Source organism: Nelumbo lutea, chromosome 3 (assembly GCF_056320005.1).
Source record: "Nelumbo lutea isolate HS-2025 chromosome 3, American lotus-T2T, whole genome shotgun sequence".
Classification (NCBI taxonomy): Eukaryota; Viridiplantae; Streptophyta; class Magnoliopsida; order Proteales; family Nelumbonaceae; genus Nelumbo; species Nelumbo lutea.
The window spans coordinates 100,632,136-100,645,494 of NC_142686.1; the positions used below are offsets into that span (position 1 = coordinate 100,632,136).

The window sequence follows — 13,359 nt, forward strand, 5'->3', positions numbered from 1 at the left end:
CGTGACACTATTTCTCTGACGGGAGTAGTTATTTATTAATGTGCATAGAACCAAAATAGAAAAAAAACGGGCCAGCTCCACTCCATCAGTCCATCACAATTCACAACACTGAGAAGAGTGAAGACTGAAGACAGGAAACAAGGGGAGCAAGAGAAACGTGGTGGTTGCTGACGTCATTACGACTAAGGGGTGTACCTCCACGTCACACATGTGCCGTCGCGTTATCCTTGGGCACTGGACTGGATTAGTTGGCGACACGATGACCGGCCACTCGGCCAGCTAGCCCGGGCGGCCCGGACCAGGACCGGTTCGATGGCCCATCCTTTTGCACGGGTGTCGAGATTCGACGCGTTTTTGCCATTTGATCCGGAGCCGTGAAAACACGTGGCGCATCTTTGACTGTGACACGTTGACGACGAGCGGCTTGTACGAAGCCAAAAAAAGGAGCGCGTGATGGATGACTGCGTGGTGCCAGCTGGCGGGTGGGGATAGTCGGCAGGTCGACCTTATCCTCTTCCTTTTTCGTTCCAGAAATTTAAATATTTTCTTTTATTATATTTCCATTTTTCTTGATTTTTTTTTTTTTTTTGTTCCTTGAATATTCAAATCGCTCGCTGGCCTTTACCGGTGGAGGCAGAGAGAGTGAGAGAGAGAGAGAGTTTATAACGTGAAGTGGAAGACCAAACCCTAGAGTTTTCGCTCTTCAAACCCAAAATAGAAATCCAGAGTTTCTTTTGGAATCTTGATTTCCAGATCGAGGGGTGGACGTGAACAAGAAAGGGAAGCAAGTTTATTTTTCTTCTTCGAAGAGCAGCGGTTAGTTTCCTAATTTCCAATTCTTTGTTCGTTTTCCTCTCTGTTGTGTTGTAGAAATTTAAAGGATTTAGGGGACCCCGACAAATTATTTCTGAATCTTTCCTTCTTCTTTGAATTCGGTATTTCTTCGAATCACTTGTTCCCAATCGATAAAGAATATTGGTGGGGTTGCCGCCTGCCTTTGTGTGTTCTTGTTAGGATCATGAAAATCTAGGGTTCTTTCTGGTTCTTTTATCGATCTGTTCTTTCTCTTTAATCCTACAGTTTCTGGCTTTCGGTTGATTTGAATATCCCTTTGTAAGAAGAGAAAAGGTTTTTGCATAGATCTTTTGAGACTTATCCATTCGAAGAAGGAGGAGATCTTGTTAGTTTCTGGAGAAGGAGAAACGAAATGTTGTCTAGATCGTATACCAATCTTTTAGATCTGGCGTCGGGGAATTTCCCGGCGTTGGGGCGTGAAAAGAAGCGGCTTCCGCGGGTAATGACTGTGCCCGGTATAGTCTCTGAGCTCGATGATGATCAGGCGAATAGTGTGTCTTCGGACGTTCCGTCCTCGATCATTCAGGACCGAATAATCATTGTTGCCAACCAGCTACCTGTGAAAGCCAAGCGGAGGCCGGATAATAATGGGTGGAGTTTCAGTTGGGACGAGGATTCGTTGCTCTTGCAGCTTAAGGACGGTTTGCCTGAAGACATGGAGGTCATATATGTTGGGTCATTGAGGGCGGACGTGGATGTGAATGAACAAGATGATGTTTCACAGATACTGTTAGAGAGGTTCAAATGTGTACCTGCTTTCCTTCCGCCTGATGTTTTGAGTAAATACTATCATGGTTTCTGCAAGCAGCATTTATGGCCTCTTTTCCACTATATGCTCCCTTTCTCATCTGAGCATGGCGGGCGCTTTGATCGATCTCTATGGGAAGCGTACGTTTATGCTAATAAGTTGTTCTCACAGAAGGTGATTGAAGTGCTTAACCCAGAAGATGACTATATCTGGATCCATGACTACCATCTGATGGTGTTGCCAACCTTTTTAAGGAGGCGCTTCAATCGGTTGAGAATGGGATTCTTCCTTCACAGCCCGTTTCCTTCCTCTGAGATCTATAGGACTCTACCTGTCAGAGAGGAGATACTCAAGGCGCTTCTGAATTCGGACCTGATTGGCTTCCACACCTTTGATTATGCTCGGCATTTCCTTTCTTGCTGCAGCCGGATGTTGGGTTTGGAATATCAGTCAAAGAGAGGTTATATTGGATTAGAATATTATGGAAGAACTGTGGGGATCAAGATCATGCCAGTGGGAGTACATATGGGTCAGATTGAGTCTGTGCTAAGTCTTGCTGATCAGGAGTGGAGGGTAGGAGAGCTTAAAGAGAAATATGAAGGTAAGATCGTGTTGCTTGGTGTTGATGACATGGATATCTTTAAAGGGATTAATTTGAAATTTTTAGCAATGGAACAGATGCTGAGGCAACACCCAAAGTGGCAGGGAAGAGCTGTTCTGGTTCAGATTGTGAATCCCGCAAGGGGGCGGGGAAGAGATTTGGAGGAAACACAAGCTGAGATACAGGCAAATTACAATAGGATCAATGAACAATTCAGACCATCCAATTATGAACCAATAGAGTTTATTGATAGACCGGTTTCAATAAGTGAAAGGATGGCCTTTTACACCATAGCTGAGTGTGTTGTGGTAACAGCTGTCAGGGATGGGATGAACCTCACTCCATATGAGTATATTGCGTGTAGACAGGGAATCTCTGTGTCGGAGACGGATGTAGAATCCAGTGGACCCAAGAAGAGCATGATAGTAGTGTCAGAATTCATTGGATGCTCCCCGTCACTCAGTGGGGCAATTAGGGTCAACCCATGGAATGTTGAAACTACTGCAGAGGCAATGAATGAAGCAATCTCAATGGCTGAGCCTGAGAAACAACTCAGACATGAGAAGCATTATAGGTATGTTAGCACCCATGATGTGGCTTATTGGTCGAAGAGCTTCTTGCAAGATTTGGAAAGAACTTGTAAGGACCACTTTAGGAGAAGATGCTGGGGAATTGGGTTGAGCTTTGGCTTCAGAGTCGTGGCTCTTGATCCTAATTTTAGAAAACTTTCCATTGATACCATTGTGTCATCATATGCAAGGGCGAAGAGTAGGGCCATACTGCTGGACTATGATGGCACTGTTATGCCTCAAACATCCATCAATAAGACTCCAAGTCAAGAGGTAGTCTCAATCCTAAACACACTTTGTGGGGATCCTAAGAATACTGTTTTCATTGTCAGTGGAAGAGGGAGAGAGAGCTTAGGCAAGTGGTTTTCTCCATGTGAGAAGCTTGGGATCGCAGCAGAGCATGGCTACTTTATGAAGTATGCTACCTTTCTTCTTCTTTCCTTTCCTTTCCTTTCCTTTTTTTCTTGCTTTCTTATCTTTGTTTTTGTTTGGAAGTTTGTTTGTTGCTGTTCTAATTCATAGCAAATCAGGTGGCCGACCAATGAGGAATGGGAAGTCTGTGGCCCGAGTACCGATTTTGGGTGGATACAGATGGCTGAGCCCGTAATGAAATTGTATACAGAATCTACTGATGGTTCTGCCATTGAAACCAAAGAGAGTGCCCTCGTTTGGCACCACAGGGATGCAGACCCAGGCTTTGGATCTAGTCAAGCAAAGGAGATGTTGGATCACCTAGAGAGTGTACTATCCAATGAACCTGTTGCTGTGAAGAGTGGTCAATTCATTGTTGAGGTGAAGCCCCAGGTATGTTCAATGGCATCAACTCTCTTATTTATTTTATATGGATATGTTTCTTAATCAAAGAATTTAATTTTTTGAAACAAAGAAACACAGAAAGGGTAAAAAGGATAAAAAGCTAGCCTTAATTGTATCAGCACTGTATCTTGCATCACTGAGAATATTTTGGACTCTGTTTTTAAACCAACCATGTTTGGTCCGTAGTTATTTTCATCTCGTAGTCATGCATCATTGGTGGTATGGACGATGTCGATGAGACTGGAAACAGACCTTGTTTATCTTTTCCTAGTTGATAACACCAATTGATAATAGCAACTAATGGAAAGAGAAGTTACTAAATTTCTATTGCCCACTGTTTAAAATATTAAATTTATTAACTTTTGCCAGATTTGATACTTTTATACATGATTTTTTTTTTCTGTTTCTAGGGAGTCAGCAAAGGCCTAGTTGCAGAAAAGATCTTCACATCAATGTCTGAGAATGGGAAGCAAGCCGAGTTTGTGATGTGTATTGGTGATGATAGATCTGATGAGGACATGTTCGAAACAATTGGTAATGCAATGTTGAGGAACATTCTTTCTTCCACCACAGCAGTATTTGCTTGCACAGTGGGGCAGAAGCCAAGCAAAGCCAAGTATTATTTGGATGATACAACTGAGGTCATAAACATGCTTGAAGCTCTTGCTGAAGCATCTGAATCTAAAACCTTCACCCTCTAAAGCAGCAGCTGGAAGTTCTGCTCAAATCCGTCCATCTCTTGCTTGCCTTAGCTAATTTTGTTCACTTCCATGAAGCAAACCTATATAGGAAATGAAAGCATCAGAACTGGAGGTAGCAATATACATCTCTTGAAAATTACTTGTTAGAGGAGACGGTCTGCCCTTTTATTTGAGAAATTGAGATTACGTCTAGGACAGACACCAGTGGCTTGAATCTTCCCATGAAAGAATGAAAGAGAAACTCAAATACTTGGACAAAACCAGAATTTGCTATCTCAGTTCAAACAGCCGACAAAGTTTACAGGGGTTACAGAAGTTGTTCATGGAGGATGACTGACTCAAAACCAAAATAATCACTATTTTTTGTTGCATTGCAGACGTATAAAGCTACCAAGCTAGCCTAGAGAAATTTTCAGGCTTATCACACCAGCAGCACGAGGAGGTGAGATAATCGTGGCTAGAGGGAAAAGTGGCAATCTTCTCTTTGAACTTGCTATGTAACGTCTCGGATTTTTGAGAATCCGGTAGAACATAATCAGATACTGCCTGGTAGATGAGATGTCCTGTTAATATTGACTGATAATACCATTTTTCTTTCCTTTCATTCTACATTTGTGAGTGAAATCTTTTCTTTTTCCTTTTTTTTGTTACTCTTACAATTGGTTGGATTATTGAATCTGTAAATTCAGAGCAAATTTTACTTCTCCTATTACTGCTTCTCCACTAATAACAAAGACCCAGAAACTACAGCCAGGGTTCATGGCCAATCCATAGATTATAATGAAGCGGGGAATATTTTGATTAACCGATCACAGTCAGCATTTTTTATTTCGATTCATGTTATTGGCCATGTATCATTGCAGCGGTTAGGTATTGACTAGAACAGTACAAGTCATTCCTTACGTGTCTGTCTTATCTCCAAACAAAGAATGGGACCCTTGTGTGTTGTCTCTTTTAGGAAGAACAAATATATACATAGCATCATTCACCTTTTTAGTGAATGAGACAGGCAGCCTTCTTTTCTACGATAGGGGACAGGTGAGATGTTACTTGAAGAAGGCTGGCTGTGGGTATCATCCATGGCTGAGCGAGCTTGACTACACGTCTCATTCTTCTTCTTCTGTATCTAAATCCAGAACCATATGTGCTGTGTGGATTGTGGGTGCAGATATATTTAAATCCCTTCATATTGGACGAGAATATTTAGCAGGAGATATGGCTCTAGCCTCTAGTTAGAGTGGAATGAAGGAATGGCAATTGTGCTCCAGTGGGTTAGGATAAGCTGATGATGATGATGATAATGACAGATAGCTTAATTGGGAGAGTTTGTTATTCTAGCATATAAAAGTAGTGGTTGGTTCATTCGTGTTTGGGTTTGATTTTGTCGTCAATCTGTTTGCCAAACAAGTAAATTGTCTGTACCACAAAGAAAGGTTCGCTTGTTGCTATGCACATATATGTTGAAGGGTTTCATAAACGTTTAGGGGGAGTTTAAGATAATACTGAAATAGTAGGGGTAGGGGTAAAGTTAGTTAATTTTTTAAATTTAAGGGCAGTTTAAAATATTTATCCTTTATTTTTCATTTGGCTACACAGAAGAAGGATTTGATCCATGGTCTCTGCTATGTCATAGATCCTACCAACATTGTTTATTATTTGGATTATAAGTAATGATGTAAATCCAAAAATTCATGGCATTAATGGTGGTAACCAACTTTGAAATTTGAAATCTAAAATAAGTAAATAACCACGATTAGCACAATTAATGGCATAATTAATGTTGTAGCTAATAGACATTTAAATCTGAATTTCAAAATTACTTGGCTTGTTCCGATCAATACATACATAATTAATATTGCACCGATACGAAAAGAACGGTGCAATATTGAACCATTCTATGCATTGCATTGGTCCTTGATACTGATACGACATGATTTCAGAATCATATATTGGAATATATAATTTTTTTTATGTATTTATATCTTATTTCTAGAGACTTTAGACTAAATGCAATTTATATATCACTATTGACTAAACTATAATATGATACCAGAGACATGATTTCGGAAAAATTTACAACCAATTAACCATCATAAAATTTTTAAGGGGGTTTTCATCAAAATTCAAGGGAGATTGTTATTAGGCAAAACCATTCCAACATATATAAAAATTTATATATATATATATATATATATATACATGTCATATTATTTATTTTTAATGTGACAAAAATACCCTTGCCAACATGGTAACCATCTCTCTATTCCCATCTCAAAAAAATGTTATACAATTAAGACTATCTGCTTAACAAAAAAATATTAAATTAAGTTGTATAATAGTTGCAAAAATCGCAACATTGATCATAACCGTTCGTTTAATGTACTAACGACTAACACTGATATGTTCTCATGCTCAACAATTTGTCACTTCAATGGATCCTTCATATGTAGGTAAAGCTTCACAATTCCTTACTTGAATGGTGCCAATTCCTATTAGAATGGATCAATTTCTAACTTTTAATGGCTCTGAAGGATGGTCTTCCATATAAATCTCAATTCCATCACATTAGTAAAGTAGCAGCAGCATCAGTAGGAAAGGAAGAACAAGGACAAATTAAATGGAATATCTTCTAGGGAAATTCTATGATACCGGAAAGGCTTTGACCAATCATTTGGTTTGATTAATTTGTACTTTTTTTAAAATAAAGAATTTAATTAGAGATAGAGTTTTTTTTTAGAGAAACATAAGGTAGTAACTCTGCAGAACATCATTTGGCAAGGTTTGGAGCTATTAATCAAGATGTGTCATTTGGCCCCTCTCTTTAATTCAGCACATCATTTGTAATGAAGCTTGTACTGATTCATGATTAACTGAATGCTAACCTTATGATTTAAAAAAAAAAAAGAATATTTATTTGAATAATGATTTGGTCACGTGCAAAAAAAATCATTACCGCGCTCATAAGAATAAGAAGTGATTTATTGCAAGCTGAGAAGAGAAGACAAAAGGAATTGGAGATAAATAAATAAATAAATAAATAAAAGACAGATAGAAGCGATGAGAAATGATTTAAGGCTCATAATTTGATAATGGGATAATAGGACTCATGTACCAACCCCATATGTGGGGTGGGGCTTTAGATGGTAATGATGATTTGATAATGAAATGGGTCACGAATAAATCATTTGGTTGGGTTGGATTGGGTTCGATCGTGATGCAGCAACAAGAAGAGATATCCAAAAGAATAAATCATTGCTTAACCAAATTTATTTCTATTTTCTCTTGTCCCACCATAAACTGTTTTTTTTTTTTCATTTCCATGTTCAAATGGGCTTCTCATCTCCCATGACAATCACTTTGATAGGTCAGGGACTAAAACAAAATTAGCTGCACACACAACTAGGGGGGGTCAATGCATCGGTTTTGGGTTGGATCCTGTCCAAATCAAAAACAATTTGGACAGATTGGATGGACCAATAAAACATATTGAATTGGACCAGTCTGAACTTGGTCCGTTCATAATGTGTTTATTGCATTGGATTGGACCTGGTCCATTCATAATTGATTTATATTGGATTGGGTCAGATTGAACCAATATCCTATGGTCCATTGATAGAAGATAAGAATACAGATGTCAATGGACCAAGCTTAGGTTGGAACCTATCTAAATTAAATTGAATTGGACTGGCCCAAAGTGGTCCAGAATATTCACCGGATTGGATTAGGCCTGATCCATTTAGACCGAACCCGATTGGACCAAATCCAGTCCAATTGACACCCTTACCCATAACCCCATTTTTTTCTTTATCAATTACTTCTTTCTGGGTCAGGCTGGGCTATTCTTTTAAATCTAGTATATCTGGGCCCAGTTCATGATGGGCAACCAACCTATTGGTGAATTTGACTTTCCTATCATAAAAGATGAAGGGGTCCGAAAGATTCACGGTAGATGTTGAAGCCACGTCATTGGAAAGTATAAAATTTTTCAGAAACAAGAAGGCGTGGCCCTATCAATCACCGTTAATCTGGAACAAAAGTTTCTTTCCCCTATTAATTGGTGGCCGCTGCTGACAGAGTGACAGGGGATTCCAGTAACAATTCAATAGACTTCACACGATCCAACGCTACTAAATGAAGGCAAATAGTTTTGCTCTCTGCAAACGAATGCCGTGAACCATCTTTCCACCCCACCCCACTTTGCTTCACTTCAGTAAAAGTGAACTTTTCTAGGGGAAATCATACTTACTCGGCCCAATCCAATTCCACAGAAGAGCTGAACTACTGAGTTAGGGTTAGGGCCTTATCCTCCTAGGAGTTTAGGACTGCAACTGGATGAGTATTACATCAGACCTGGGGGCCCATATATAAATATGCGTTACATAACGTTGCATTGAACTTCACTTTTTGCCTTTATGACACCGAATCATATTTGGTGTTGAACCCAGCGCTTAGATGCTCATCGACTGGACTAGGCTTAGATTCGTTGCCCATCAAATCAAATTAGGGTAGCTTTGGCGAATTGGGATAAAAATACCGATACATCCAATACTTTTCAATGCATATCGATATAACCGATACTGATACATCCAATACTTTTCAATGCATATCGATATAACCGATACCGATACCATCTGTTTTTCCTTTCTTTTATTTTGATGGAGATCAAATCAGCCCCCCAAGATTGTACTCACAATGTCCCATCGTACATTTTTGTATTGGAAACATCTCCCAATAATAATATCAGAAATGATGATGTCATCATCGGGAGATGTTCCCAATATACAGCCGGGATGTGCTGTGGGACGTTGTGGGGGAAAATCTTGTAGGGAGCTGATTTGAACTCATTTTGATGAGCTTTATAAGAATGTAACCATCATCCCAAAGTTTTAAAGTTTAAAAAACCTTTGCGTATATGGTGTATCCATGCATCCCTATGGTCATTGATATAGAAATAATACATTTGATATGCAGCATATCGTATCGATATTCTGATAATTGACTTTTAGGGTATTGGGCTTTGATTTTGGGTCTACAAATTTAAAGGTAAGGGTGTAAATCAGGCCAGATTATCTTGGGATGAGATCATCCTTAGCTATTGTGAACCATTAACCCAACCTGAAGTTTTTTGGTCAGTCCAATTTCCTTATTTTCTTTTATCAAATGTTCCTATTTCTTTAAACTAGGTTTAGATTAAGTTCAGTTTCAATGACACTGTCAGTTTGTATTTGCAATCTACCAGGCTTCAACTATCGGTTGTTGCTCTCGCTTTGGAAATGTTAATATATGGCATACAACAAGGTATGGAACCAAATGGTGAGCCAAACCCCAGACCAGAACCGCATTGGTTTACTGTTCTACTTCCCCTTAAAGCTGGCCAATGTGGATTGAACCGGGTTTAATGGGAACAATACCCATTTTCGATTCACTGGAAACCGGAAAACTGAAAGCTTTACAAGTTCACCCATGAAAACTGGGAACTAGGGCTTTTCTGGTTTGATTCCCGCTACTGTTTTCAGAACAGTTTCCTACATTGCCATCGCTAGTTGAAGATGAAGCGGGAAGAAACAAAGAGGATCTGAGCTGAGATCTCCTGCCAACAAAACATGTTCTAACACCCTACCAATAGATCTGACACTGCACATCATGTTTGATAGGGCAACGGAATGATTTATGGTTGTGTTTGGTATCATTGCCACTTTCATTAAGGCTGTGTTTGGTTTGAAGGGAAAAGTAGGGAAATGAAGGAAAAGGCAGGGAAACTTTTACAAACCTTATATAGGTTTTCTTATATTTTCCTTCATTTCCCTATTTTTTGCTTCAAACCAAACATAGTCTAAAGGTTAGTTGATAAAAAATTTTGAGAAATTCTCTTATCACATCATGCCAGATAACCATTTCACTAAAAAATATAAGCATTGGATTTGAGTGTTGCCATTTATAATAGAAACACCAACTCTAATTTGTTTTTCAAAAAAAAAAAAAAAAACAACAATGGTATCAAATAATATATTATCATAAAATTTGTATCAACAAATCTAAAACGTTACAAGTAGAAGCGACAATCTTATTGATTGGAGATCAAGACTCAGAGGATCTATATCATTCAACAGACCTAATACTGCTCAGTGGTACCATCCTATAATTCAAATTGACTCAAAAATAAAACCACTTTGACCACCAGTTCTTAAGTCAATTTCAATTGTCTCATTCAAACCCCCAACACATATTTTGAGTAGAAAACCAGACCCAGAACCATTACTGATTCCTAAGTCTAACGGTCCAATTGCCCGGTCCGATCCATATTTCAAAACCACGCCATGACCCAACAGATGGCCTTAAGCCATAACCTCGTCAGGGATTATAAGGTTTTCATGAGGCTGATCCTGAGCCGCCATCGAAGGATGAATCCCTTCGTTTAAGAGAATATTTGTTGTGTAGAAAGTTTCAAATTTAGGATCTTCTGCTGCACGAATTTCAGAGTCAGACCGACTACTCCAAGAGCCCTCAGCCATAAACCGGTTACTGGTACAAATAAATATAAGGGAAGGTAACCAACGTTTATTGAAAAAAGCAATTCCAAGGATTTGGGACCAAAAGCGATCAGCAGTGACCATCTTAGAATAAAATATTTTCTAAGGTAGCACCATGAGTTAAAAGTTTCCATCTTTTGAGTTGGCCCATTTGGGATTTCTATTGACCAACGCTCCATATGAGTATAGGAACCATGTGAACTGGTGAATAGACCTCTTTATACGGGCTGATAGCCCATCAGATTTGCCCTCAAGTTCAGGCTCAGGCCGTAACTAATAACTATTACGACTGATTATTTTTTGAGTTAAGTTCGGGCTTTTTCAATCCCAAACCCAATCAGATAATATTATAAATAATAAAATTTATATTAGTAATAGGCATTACATAACCCCTCTCTCTCTCTCTCTCTCTCTCCTTCTTCTCCCAACACTCTGCCCCTGTTTTTCTCTCTTTTATCCATCCAATCTTACATCTTCTACAATTATTCCATTAAGCTTTCGTGATCTTTCAACAAAAACTCTATTTTCAGATTATCACTTTTATTCTGCTACCGATGATAGTTTGTTACACACTCACATTCTATAAAGCGTTACCTGGAACTTATGAATGGCTCCCTCTTTTTTGTTTCAATGAATTTTAAATTTTACAAATTTTGAGAAACAAAGAAACAGAAGTAATTTCATACTGGTAAAATTGTTCGCACGTACAAATTCTTTAACCCGTATGGCAGGGAAATGTATAGGAATAAATGGGTATTGAACAATGAGATTTTGTTTTTTCTAAAACAAAAATGCCTGTCATGTCAGAACAAGAAAATAATACATTTTTGTTGACAGCAGTTATTTTTATTTTAGAAAACAAAATCATTCAGATTGTCGAATTCCCTTTTAACTCATTCTTTGTTTTATTATTTTTTTCATTTTCTTTTCAAAAAAAATTCTTCGTTTTTTATAACAACCTAGGCTTGCGGAATATGGCTTCCAGCCATCTACCTAAGACAGGGCCCACACCAAAAAAAGTGCATGATCGGATGTGTTTTGGACTATCTAATTTATGTATGAAACTTTAAAATAGTTGAAGTGGAACTTCAATATTTGTTTTTTTATTTTACTTTTTTGGCCCATTTACTCTTCAATGGTGGGACCCATTACTTAAGTGTTCCTAAAACATCCTAATCCATGCATAGGATGAAAAAAAAAATACTTGGCTTCTACTCATTGAAGGACATGTGTCCTATCAAAGGCATTTTTTATAATAAATTTAAGATTTAGTGATTGTTTGATAATCGAGATTTAGGGACTTAGGTTTTAGGATTTAAGGCTTTAGACTTTAAAATTTAGGAGTTAAAGTTTAGAGGTTTATGAATTTAGGTTTTAGAGTTTAGACTTTAAATCATAGGATTTAAGATATAGGGTTAGGGTTTTAGGGATTTATGGGTTTATACTTAGGGTTTAGGTTTTAGTGTTTAAATCTGAAAATCAAGACTGATTGGAGGCATGTCCTAGGGGCCAACTATATTGCCCTAGGAATGGACTCCCTTGAATAAACTCTTGAATAAAACAATGCACCAAGATGAGACTAGAATGGAAAATTCACAAGAAACAAGGAAAAAACATACACCGAAAAAACTCCAATATTCATGAATCTGCTGCTCGGAGCAAGAAGTGAAGTGTGGAGGTGAAAGAAAGAAAAACAAAGCCACCTAAAAGTGAGCACCCCCTCACACACATCTCAAAGCATCAGGTCAAGTGAAGCCCAGTGCAGTCCAATGGAACTTTTGGACTTATTTCAGAGATTGATGGATCAGCCACCTAACCCATCACGCCCCTAATGGCCCATATGTGTAAAGGAAGCAGAGAAGCTCCAACAATTGTACTCTCGTGAAAGCTAGTGGTGCCAACATTTGGCCCAAAGCAAAATGGAAGGACATTCTGGTAAATGAACGTGATCGAATAACACTTTTATTGGCCCAAATACCCCTACTGCTTTTCACAAAATACTTGTGCATCCGCACGAAATCCTTAACTGCTTACGGTGGGTCTTTGGTGTTTTTGTGTGGGTGATGTAAAAGAAGGTACAATAATGCCCAACCACGTAAATGAAGGAAATAGTGAGTGGGTGAGCTGGTGCAAATAATTAATAATATGCACGTAGCATTAAGCCATGCATCCAAATTCCCAAAAGCTGGATCTGGGCCATCTGGCGACAATTAACAAATCATGTGGAACTCATGCAATTTGTAATAAATATTCAAATTTGCAAAGGGCTTTAGCTCCCGGCCCAACCTCCTGAACGGGTTGCCGTTCTGGTTCATCATGTGGTTCAACTGGTTCATCATGGGTTCGATATAGCCAAATGCCCAGTATTGGTCACTTGAACCGGTTTATAAGTAGAAGGACGTTTATGAATCTCAATCAAAGAATGAGACAAATAATAGGCAAGCAGAGCAACGTTTATAAATACGGATTTGCTGAGTTGCTGGGGCACATAACATCACATCTCTTCTTTTCTAACTTGTAATAGCATCATGACGTCATC

At 38.6% G+C, this 13,359-nt stretch overlaps 1 protein-coding gene across 2 annotated transcripts; it reads left to right on the top strand.

Moving 5' to 3' along the window:
* The first annotated feature begins 551 nt into the window (after window positions 1-551).
* TPS7 (trehalose-phosphatase/synthase 7) lies at window positions 552-4,899 on the top strand. Of its 2 annotated transcripts, none has more exons than XM_088979657.1 (4): window positions 552-816; window positions 1,081-3,189; window positions 3,304-3,577; window positions 4,000-4,899. In XM_088979657.1, the coding sequence occupies exons 2-4, from the start codon at window positions 1,208-1,210 to the stop codon at window positions 4,288-4,290; spliced, it is 2,547 nt and encodes an 848-aa protein (XP_088835783.1). In that variant the 5' UTR covers window positions 552-816; window positions 1,081-1,207; the 3' UTR covers window positions 4,291-4,899. The 2 variants fall into 2 exon arrangements, 1 of the variants encoding a protein (XP_088835783.1); XR_016110317.1 differs by having other exon boundaries at window positions 574-816; window positions 3,269-3,577.
* The last annotated feature ends 8,460 nt before the right edge of the window (window positions 4,900-13,359 follow it).

Coding starts and splice junctions, on each gene's coding strand:
- TPS7 (XM_088979657.1), top strand. CDS start 1,208: ATGTTGTCTAGATCGTATACCAATCTTTTAGATCTGGCGTCGGGGAAT. Junction 3,190..3,303: donor GAGCATGGCTACTTTATGAA/GTATGCTACCTT, acceptor ATAGCAAATCAG/GTGGCCGACCAATGAGGAAT. Junction 3,578..3,999: donor TTGTTGAGGTGAAGCCCCAG/GTATGTTCAATG, acceptor TTCTGTTTCTAG/GGAGTCAGCAAAGGCCTAGT.